Below are 11013 nucleotides of genomic sequence, written 5' to 3'. Positions count from 1 at the left end.
TGCGTGTCAATTTTAAGAGCTGCTCAGTCGCTCCGTTACTTCTGAAATGCTCGCTAGAAGCAGCTCTCCCTCACCCCTTTCTCCATCAGTGCTTTAGGGCGCATCGTTGGAGGAAGAAGTAAGCCGCAGTTATTTTGGGCCTTTCGTATTGATTGGGTAAGCTGTGCAGTTCGTCGTCGGCAACTACTGGCCAACTAGGCGCCGAAAAAGCGCCTATGATGCGCTGGTCTACACTATGAATAGTCTAAAAGCATCACAGTGGGACATAGAGGAGTACAAGACCTCTCTGCCAATGAACTTATTAACAGTCGGAAAAGTAACAATACCTTCGTTATGAAGGTGCAACTTAGCACCGTTATCCAAAACGTCAGGTGAGGAAACCTTGCAACTTGTGGTCTATGTTACGTACGGTTACTATTAGCACAGAACGTGAATTGGCAGTTACCTTGTCAGACTTCAGAAGCAAAACGGAAAAGACGAACCTAGTTGGCCAGGAACCATCAATGCACTTAGCAGGAAGCACAGTTGAAGAATGCGAAAACAGTTTAGTAAACGTGAAGAGGAATCGATACGATTATATGTAGCGTAATCGATAGTGATGGCCAATTTATAGAAATGAAAATATTCCAGCTTCTTTGTGTGGAATATTTCAAGCTAGTAAAAATCATGCCCAAAGATTATTCATATTTCGAAATAGATTTAATTTAAAAGTTCAGTCAGACTGAGAGTTTCATCTGTATGTTGCGACCTGATACGATGGCTTCCTGTTAAAATCTCGGCCAACGTAAGCGTGTACTTTTGGCTGTCAGGTGAGTTATTTCAGTTTGGCAGGCAATGCTTTATAACTTCAAAAGCTTGTGCCATTTTTGGCACTGGCCTGCCAGTGCGGGGCAGATGAGTGCGCAGGCCTCAAAGGACGGTGTGGCAACAGGCCGACTGATCTTCAATAGGATACTCATTTTCAAGCAAAACACGATTATCAAGCAGTAACCTTTACGCGTCGTTAGCAGTTAAATTTGTGACTTGACAAAACATATTAACCATTTATTCCAACAGTGGCAGCTCCAGCCGAAGCAAACAAGCGGCGGGCCTTTAGGCGCCATTAGAGGCGGTTGTGTCACGGACATATATATATATAGCTATTTCAACAAATTCGACTGGTTAAAGAATTCCTATTCGTATCAGCTTTTGTTCATTCATGGTAAAACTGTACTTCTGATACGCTCATCCATTTCATGTGTTGGTGACTGGTATGAGCGAGACATATTTGCTGGAACATGCATTGAATATATTTTCAGCCTGTGAACTCGAGAAAGCTTCCTTCTATAAATCGGTGGTCTTGCGAATTAAAACACTTCCTCCTAAGAAACTTTGCGTAGTACAGTTTTGTTGAAGCTTAATATTAGCTAAATCCAACACAAAAAAACGGTCCAATTGCTCGAATCCGGGGCCCAGGCCATAGGCCCGTTTTCATAGCGTGATGTAGGATTTGCCTATATGCCGTAAACTTTCTCATCGAATCAAGGTATATACTCAAAAAATTGTGTATGCCAATAACTGACATAGTCGTAGAACTGGAGCGTAGTATTTACAGAAAACTACAATAGACTCGATTATCATATTTACGCATGCGGTAAAGCCACACTTTCCTGCTCGTGTTCAAGTTATCGATGTGGCTCGAGGCGGAAAATTTAAACCAAATGCTGACATTGAAAAATTATAAGCCTTTATATACCCTCCTTTCTTAAGGTTAATCTTCAGTATTAATATTAAAATGCTTTTCTTAAATAAGTCTTAGAGATATATTCGACTTCTTAGTAATATACTGTTGATTTAATGCATCTTTCCATTTATTTTACTGCGATCAAAGGCAATCGCCACTATGAAATAATCAGACTCCTCTTCTCCAGCGTTTGAATATTTAGGTGAATGCAGTTGCGAGTTTTGATTAAATTTCTTAATAAATGCATTTTGGTAGAGTAATAAGAAAGTGTCAAGTTAATTGTTAATCAACCATAAAACACATGGACTCTGAAAAATAGGCTTTCCTTAGTAAGCCGAGCCCACGTGGCCATGCTTACAACAGAGCCATAACTTAAAACATGCTCTACGGGATAAATGAGACCGTAAACCCGTAACAACCAAGGTTACCGTACCAGAGATAATCATCAAAAACCACTGCAATTAAGAAGGTCGTCACGTGTATAAGAGCCTGTAATCAGCGGTTAGAAAGATTCAAATTTAAGCTCTTGAATTTATTTTTCAAATTCGTCTCCGTAAAGTATGTTAAAGTAACTTCGATAAGAAAACATGGAGCTGCAAGTATGCAAATCGTGCAAAAGGACTAAAATACATCCACGGTGTATGTAATAAATTATGGCAAGCTAAGGAACTAACTTGTAAATTAGCTTGCAGCGCGAACTGTTTAAGCATACCACCATAAGCATTGAATTAAATGGGTTTTTCTTTTACATTGGTAATTTAAATAAAGTGATTATTAATGGAATTGGGCTCTAGCCTTAACCAGAGTTTTCTGTAGCCATGAAAACATAAAAGTGATCCGTGTTTGATTTGCCCACTTGTTGGACGAAGACTATTTATTATGGCATGAAAATTGAATGAAAATGGTGTATTAGAGAGCTGAGTAGCTTTCTATGCGTTACTTTACATAGATAGTTTGATATTTATTTGAAAAGCTTCATTTAGACATTATCACTCAGTCTATAACTAATTAATTACTCCTTATCAGGTACTCCTGACTATTCATGCGAATCTTGAAATGTGTTGTGTTATTTGAAAGAAAAGTAAGTACTTTTCAGGCTTTGAACCATAATTGAGATCAGATTTTCTAATTAACTCGTGCAACCACTAATACAAATATTAAATATTTTCTAAACACTAGAAAATATCAGTTAAATATTACGAAGTCTTGATTATTAGAGTAATGCGTTATGGCTCAAATGCCATCAACGTTCTAATATTTATGGCCTAAGTCATCTCTTTATCGAGTGTGTAAAGGGCTAACAAACAAAAGAGTACATTTTTCAGGCGGATTTTTTTGAGCAGATGAGGAAGCGCCAGCGCAAAACTCGAATCGGCCTTTAGAAACTGCGGTGTTATTGACATTAAAAGGATTCTGGAGACTCCAAGAGTTTGCTTCTACTACTGCTTGAAAAATCAACATAAGCTAATTTTCGTTCCATTTTCCAATATCCTCAAGCACAAGTTGCTAACATTGGCCATGATGATTCACATTACCACTTAAGATGGTATGTTACAGAACTGTTATATCGTATATACATGGATATATGAAAACAGGATATTTTTTGATATTGTCAAGTCCAGATGTAAACAATCAGAGATGACAATTGCAAAAGACTGCCATTAGATTAGAAACGCAGAGTTATTACCTTGATAAAGAAAGGATTAAACCCGTGGATTAGTGCACTACCAAAGCATAGGTATTCATTAATTTGGTGGAGTGCTATTGTTACACGAAACGTGACTATTTTATATCCTAATTTTTGATAAACCAATGCGTAACTTCACGTTCGGGCTAGTACAGGCTTAGTCCTTGCGGCCTTTTAATTAGTAAGACGACAACTGTGCAAAATCAGTGGTAAACGAGCATTGTTTACAAAGCGTAATGGTGAGCATTGCTGGGGGAGCACTATAAAGGTGTAAGCGTATAATGAAGAAAAATATCGGTTTTCCATGTTGAGGCTGAAGTACGTCTTGTTCTTGTAGCTTGTGCTTTAAATACCCACGGGCTTGTATGCTATAATGCATTTACACATGAGATTTGTACGAGGAAACAGACATTTCGAGAGGTTTTTTTGTTATTTCAAATATTTACGTTTATAATCCAATATAAATGACAACTTACCAATTTAAATGATGTGCAGCCTGAACAGTTGAAGCATATCTGGCTAAAATGAACTGAAATAAGTAGCTGGCGGACAAGCCGTTTTGGGAAATTAGTAAATTATACTGAACTACTAGTATTATTTTCTCTGCCATTATTTGAACTGGAGTGTGCGGTAAAGAAAAAAGCATCCTGTGGCATATACGAATCAAGAAAAAGAAAGTACGTGTGCCGCATTCGTAGAATGAGCCGCGCATCCTTCCGCAATTTAAATTCACGCAACGAGCTTGACAACTGTATACACTTGCTACATAAATTATTATAGGTCAGGAAAATTTTCAATAAAATACCTTGTTCAGTTGGGACAGTATTGCGAACGATTTGGTTTTCAGTTAACTATCATAGGGATTGAGGATCAATTTATTAGTGCCCCAACGAAAATCTCCAACGTAGTCGTTTTGAAAATTGTTTTTACATCCTTTTAAGCACTGCCTTGTGTTTAATGAGACTTGCGGTTTTTACAATGGAGAACAGTATAAAAGCTTGAATATATTTTTTGAGAATATTTATTTATTTTTAGTATGAGATGAGAGCGACACTAGGTGATGACAATAACAGGATTACGTCTAAACACTTTCGTCTTGTGATTTCGTAAACAATAATGTGTGACCAGCATATAATGAAATCGGGATAGTTGTTACGGGCTCAGCAGTCTGCTAACGTATTAAAACCCTTCATCTAGGATTCTATTCCTATTGATTTTTGTAGTCATACTGTTTATCCGCAGAATATACAACTTTTTTTTTGCTAATTGTGTTGATTTTGCGTAAAATGCGGGTAAAAAAGTTTTTTTTTTGTATGACATGTAGGTAACGCATTTCTTTAGCGGAAAATTATATTGAATACTACGTAATCACTCACACATGTTATTAAGCGCACGCTGTATATGGTCGTATCCTTTTCATTTCATTAAATTTGAAACCTCTGAAATCTATTCAAGGCCAGATTGAAAGTTAAAATATAAGCTGTGACTATATACTCAGACTCGTTTAGGCGAAATGTTACGTTATAGGTTTAGTAGCTCCGGGGTCGCTAATCTGCCAGTGGTCAATAAATAACTAACCATTCGTTTGAAGTTCGAGTTCTGATAGATCGCAAGAAATTACATCCATTAGGACAAGTTTTTTGTACTTAAGGTACGTCGACTTATAGCTCTGGCAAACTAGGACTGTTAAAAAAAACTTTCCCTACCGATAATTAACCTCATATTCGCTACTTCACACGTATAAATAAAAAAAGAACGAATATAAATGTTACGATGGACTCGGCATGTCTTAATCGCCATGAGCTGTGCAATAACGAGATAGAATCAAAAGGCGATTGGGATACGTGGGCATAACCTAACCGCAAGAAATAATAGCAACGTCATAACATTATGGATTAAAACATTGTTTTTTTAGAAACGGTTAGTTTCTACTTTGATTTCCAACCTAGATAAAGGAAACAGTACATAATTTACATTTCTTCTTAATTGAACGTTTTTGCAGCAGCCAATATCTGTTGTACTCATAAACACAAAATCAATGTATATGAATTTTTTATATATAGCACCGTTAACTGAGCGCCGGGGTAGACGTACACTCAAGGACTGATAATAACCACCTAACAGTAACGAAACAAAGTTTCGTCGCACGTCGCGACACTTACGGTAGAGACAATTAAAGAGTTATAGTGGTTAATATCTCTGCAAGAGTTAGGAACTTTTGTGTCACCTTGCATATTCAACACACTTTACCCCAAATGAAATATGTTTTCGCTCGTTTGAATAGCATATGCAACTCAATACTTTTCCAAAGGAAGTGTATGAAATATGGATGTGTTGGTTGGTAGTAAACTGCAACTGTTGACATTAGACGAGGCGAACTAAAATTTTGAAACCAGTTCTTGATTTTCAGAGAAACTAACTAAAGATGCTTTTTCTTTCTTTTGTGCAGACCTTGAACTAGTTATCTGTAACGCTTGCATCAAGTTATACACTGTATTGTTTCGTGCACTTATTCTACACTATGTCGACGCTTAAAGTTTATTTGCCCCCTTAGCAATCAGCTTATTATTATGATTATTCCATACGTTTTTCGCATCGCTGCGTAATTAAGACTTTTTCAAAGTTTTGATGTACCTAGATTCCTCAAAAGGCTCACCTTCTATCAGGTAACACGTAATTCAACGTTACAGCCATTCCATTGTTTGTTTTTTGTGCCACACCGAATTTTGTGAAGCAAATCTAGTATAAAAACGAAAAATAGCGGTTTCGGTGATCTATGAAGCGAGTCCCGCAAACATTTAAATTATTTAATTTCAATAATAACTTTTAAGCTAGTTGGGCTACAATGATGATTTAACATGTGCTAGGGGCGCTTAACTTCATTATTTAGCCACCTGTCCCTGCGCCCCGGTAGCTTATGGGCAACCATATACCTACTAGTTGCGTTTCCGTATGTGGATCCTCTATCCGTGACTTTTCGAAGTGAATCGACAGTGGGATATATTGCCCATCACTCGCCCTTTCTAAGGTGCGGGAAGCCTCGTAAAAACATGGACTTGTTCATTGCGGAAGAAGAAGAATCAACAGATTATTAACTCGCTTACTCTCTTGTAACTTCGGTGTGGCACTAAAGTCTGGCATGTTCATTAAATAAACAGACGACGTGCTTTCGATAGCCGTATCAACGGTTCATGAGTCTGTTGAGATAAAAGGCTGCATTCACTGTCTAATTTTCAGTGAATATCCCACAGTAGCAGATGCTTGTGATGTCCGCTGCAGTTATTGCCATTACTTTACACCAGAATCCACTCTGCGCTGTCATTAAGCTCTAGTTTTTTTCCAAGGCGATAGCATTCTCCCCCTTGGTCTCTCTTCGGCTGGCGGTAAGCACTGAGCCATGTCTCGCCTATGGTGACCATATGTCTCAAACAGGCTTATGTTAATTAAGTTCCGCAAATTAAATTAGGAACACACCAAATGCATTTCCAACTTTTTGAAGTCAGTTTGCAAAGGACCCGGTATTCTCATTTTCATAGATTTTGGTTTTGATTCCATAACACGCTGCAAGCCAGCTTCGGCCCACAAAGCCCCAAACTCCAAGGTCTGCTTTCATGAAAAGTCTTGCAGCAATGTGTTCTTGTCTTTCCGGTCTCAAAACCTAGTCATCTTTTTCCTGGTCTGCAACACTTCAAATTCCTGAAACGTTTGCACGGGGCACGTACTGTGCTTTTGCTTAAGGCCTGATATTTTCAGAGATCCTCCATGAATTTTCGCAGCGCTGTGATCCTCGAGGAACAAAAATTTGCGTTTTTTGCGAAAAAGAGCGTTAATTTTCTAGACTGAAAGGTATTTTTCTTCCGCATCCTATTTGTTCTATCTGTTCAATTGGTATTCATTTTCTAGTTTTTCTAGAAGTTTCTAGAAGACTATAGTATTTAGTAGCAAAATTTTGTTTACTCGCAGCACGTAGTTCAAAAGTTATTCAATTTCAAAGTCCGCTGGATTCGCTTGTAGCAGGCTGGTTGCTTCTTACAAAATTTAAACGTTTAGCTTTACTTTTGGAGACGATTTTACAAGACCTGCTAACTCAAAAGCACTGCGCCGAAACTACAGAGATCTTCTGCAAAAATTAAGCAAACAAAACATCATATCCCGTAACTAGTAATAAGACTTTAAAGGAATATATATGATGAAAGCTTTCAGCCCTGTAGCAACCAGTTTAGCTTGAAAATCTCAGAACGGCCAGTGAAGTAAACAGTAAGTTCTAATTATTTTAACACGAATATACTGTGATTACCTCATAATATTACGTTGCATTCAGAAACATTTATATTAGTCCTTCTATGAATAAAACTTTTGAGAGCACGATAATAGAGGCCGTATCATTTAAATAGCAAATAATTAAAAAAATAGAAGGGCCCTCCCTGCACAAGGAACTAAATCGTCTGCTACATAAAAATAGGGCAGAGTGAGTAAAACGGACCTAAATATAAATATAGACGTAGATTATTACAAAGGTTTTATAAATGAGACTAGATTTTTAGCTAAACAAATCTAAGTTAGTTTTTTTAACTTATACCTCAACTACAATGATTAAAATCAAATTTTTTATTCATCAATAACGGTAAAGAAAAATAAAAGGCATACAAACGCACGTTTAGGAAGTTATTTGGAAATAGTCCAGTTTCGCGAACAATAAAAATATTGAAGAAAGGAGTATTTTACGAAATGTTTAGATCAGAATTAAAGAACATTTTTCATGTACAGGGATATTAGATTCTGCTATGAAAATCTATTAGGTTACGTGATTCTCTAGCGCGGATAAAAAACTTATATAAGTTTTAAACTACACACCACTAAAAGGTGATACTTTATAAATATTTACATAATGTCTCGGGCTGTCTATGATTAGAAGAGGAATGAGTGTTATCTCAGAGTTATGAGCTTAAAGGCGAATACAACATTCACTTGTGAAAATCAAGGTTCAGTCAGGTCTACCGAAGACTAGTGAAAACACTGTGCCAGGAATCCTTTAACGAAACAATGATGTGTCAAATGGGAAGATTCAGGACTACAAAGAAGGTGATTACATTTTCGGGCTCGAATCGAAAGAACCAGGTACTGTGATCATAGAAGCTTCTTGTTTATGTCGACGGTGTGCTTCCAATGGCTTTTCTGTCGATAAGAGTTTTGCAAATGGTTCTATCACACATCAAAAGTACTTCTGTTTCGACTGTTTTGGATCGTGAAGAACTTTTCTTTTTCATTTTTAGTATTCTCTATTTTTATAATATTTATTTTTAATCAATTTTATAATATTTATTTTAAATAAATCTGTATTAAACTAACAGAAAGCGAATTGGCCATGCGCTGTTTTGCTCAAAAATCCCTAAGGTTACAGCAACTTGTTCCTCCGTTTGAGATCCTGAGGTGTAGTCATCTAGATGGAAATTTGTCTTCAATCTCCTAATTTCTGTTTTTAAAATTATTGCGTTTAAATCCTAAAGACCTTTTTGCCCAACGGTTTCAACGGTTATCGATGGATTCCATCTTCAAGAAACAAAAACGCAATTTTTCTGAGTTAATTTCCAGCACTGAACGACGTCTTCAGCTCTAAAGTAGTTGTTTACTACTAACACTGTATGAGCTTCTAGCCGTACAATGTTAAAGACTTGATATACATATTTACTAGACTTCATCCGCAAACGGCATGTATTTTAAAAGTTATTCAAAATTCTCGACCCGCTAAATAGTTACGGACAAGATAATATTTTTAGATAGCATCTAGACATTGTTTAGTTTGGCAAGGTTTTTTTTGACACAACTGAGAACGAAACAATTTCTTTTGATAAACGTTCAGAACCTTTTAGCGCCGTTACTTGCGAAACGGGCAATAATGTCTGTGGCCCGGTAAAAACGAAGATCGAATATAGCAAAAACAGGGAATCCATAAAATATCATAATCTTAAATAAGAAACGTCAATTAAAACCGCGGATGGCTGTTTGATAGGCTTTAATATTCTGCGCCTATCTAAACTGCATATACAACGATGCATAAGCAAATTTATATATTCGTGTTCTGAAACATAGCCTCTGTCTTTTTACAAACATTTTTGATTAAAAACTGACCGACAAACATTATCTTTGTTAGCCTTTTTCATCAAATTATGTATCGGATAATACATGCAGCGATTAAGTTCATACTACTTGGGTAGGATTTGAGTTAAGACCTTAAAGCAACTGAATTATATAAATGTAGCTTGTCACTTCGATCCTACAATACGCCTCACTGCATTTCACAATGGTATGCAGAACGAACATCACGATAGTCATTCATTTCTCTACAATCGTAAGATTTGAATATTTCTTACAATATAGAAGAGTTCCTAATACTAATTTAAGCCTTCGGTCAATTGCATCAAAGTGGTCCTGCGTTAAGAGTGGGTAAAGAGGGTCCTCTCGAGTCATTCTTTCTAAACCGGCGCCCAGCTTCCCTACAAACATGGCTAATCGGTGGTACGTCTGGTTCCGCAACCTGAAAGTTTATCATATTTTAATAACGGCATAAGAGCATTCCCCTTATATTAATTCTATTCCAGTAGTGAATATCATCTATAAACACGAATATGTTTTAGAGCCACCGTATCGTGTAATTAACAGTGTAACTCGTCCAATTTACCGACCACTGCAGTATGAGGATACGAGCAATATGAGCATTTATGCGATCAGTTGACTTGCATTGGTTATGTACGAGTCTGTGAATGACAGGAGAATGTGCTTGAGAGCTAATTCTTCCGGCCGAATGTTTTTGTTACATTTTTTCTAGCCAGGCTCACAATGCAACTGTTTTTTTCCAAAATAGTCGAATAAACAATAACGTTGAGTCGAAATTCTTGAAAACCTTGGTGGAGAAGTCCTATATATCCTAGTAGTGCTGCAATTTCGCGCTTAGACATGCACACAATATGCTTCAAATGCGTAGTTACTTCACTTAGTACTTTGGCTTTTGACGTTAAAATAGAGCTAGCTAAAAACTATGGCTAGAGACTAAGAAGCACCTGCACAAAAAAGACCTTTTTTGTTTTATATCATCCAAACATTAACTGGCCTAAATTGTGCAAAAATTGCGGATAAACACAAGTATTTTAGCCTCTTTTTGCAACAAATAATTAATAATAATGAATTTTTGCGTATAAACTCTATGTAAAGTTTGGTCAGCTGGTTTTCTATAATGTAGAATATATTTCAGAATGTAAACGCACTCTTTCTCTGAGCAAGCCTATTGCTCATAAGAACGCGCCACTGCTTTCCAATTACACTTGTATTAACTAACATTTAGCCTATCCATCAAAATGGTGCAGTCCTGTTAAAACTACGGATGTTTGGTGATTTAGCGCAGTACTGGACACGACAAATTCTATTCGTCATCGTTTCTGGGATTCACACACTTTATCCCAGACACACGTGCATTTTGGCGCAGACTTTTTAGATCTTAAATCTGCCCTTGCCTTCGATGAACACGGGCCTTTTTGAAAAACGAGGCGCTCTTGTGTATCTCGTTCATGGCCTATAGGATCTACGAAGCAGCATCTGTTGTCTCTGA

The 11013-nt window shown here is 37.0% G+C and overlaps 1 protein-coding gene and 1 long non-coding RNA gene across 7 annotated transcripts in view; one reads left to right on the top strand and one right to left on the bottom strand.

Moving 5' to 3' along the window:
• The first annotated feature begins 159 nt into the window (after positions 1-159).
• Positions 160-4242, top strand: LOC111266883 (uncharacterized). Of its 2 annotated transcripts, XR_002684300.2 has the most exons (3): positions 160-371; positions 2750-2804; positions 3049-4242. It is a non-coding gene; the product is annotated as an uncharacterized LOC111266883 (long non-coding RNA). The 2 variants fall into 2 exon arrangements; XR_015313576.1 differs by having other exon boundaries at positions 2750-4242.
• Positions 4243-4413: 171 nt separating this feature from the next.
• The window catches only part of LOC111266881 (glycosaminoglycan xylosylkinase), a 30076-nt gene continuing 23476 nt past the window's right edge, over positions 4414-11013 (bottom strand). For 4 of the 5 annotated variants that reach the window (XM_022844721.2, XM_022844724.2, XM_022844722.2 and 1 more), the window contains exon 9: positions 4414-9945. In XM_022844721.2, the coding sequence (XP_022700456.1) occupies positions 9744-9945 (202 nt within the window). In that variant the 3' untranslated portion in view covers positions 4414-9743. The remainder of the gene's footprint in view (positions 9946-11013) is intronic. The other variant, XM_022844723.2, reaches the window with a different exon arrangement.

This window comes from Varroa jacobsoni, unplaced genomic scaffold (genome assembly GCF_002532875.2).
Source record: "Varroa jacobsoni isolate VJ856 unplaced genomic scaffold, vjacob_1.0 scaffold_1124, whole genome shotgun sequence".
Taxonomy (NCBI): Eukaryota; Metazoa; Arthropoda; class Arachnida; order Mesostigmata; family Varroidae; genus Varroa; species Varroa jacobsoni.
Note: the sequence above shows the minus strand (reverse complement) of the source record. Positions and strands in the feature narration are given on the sequence as shown.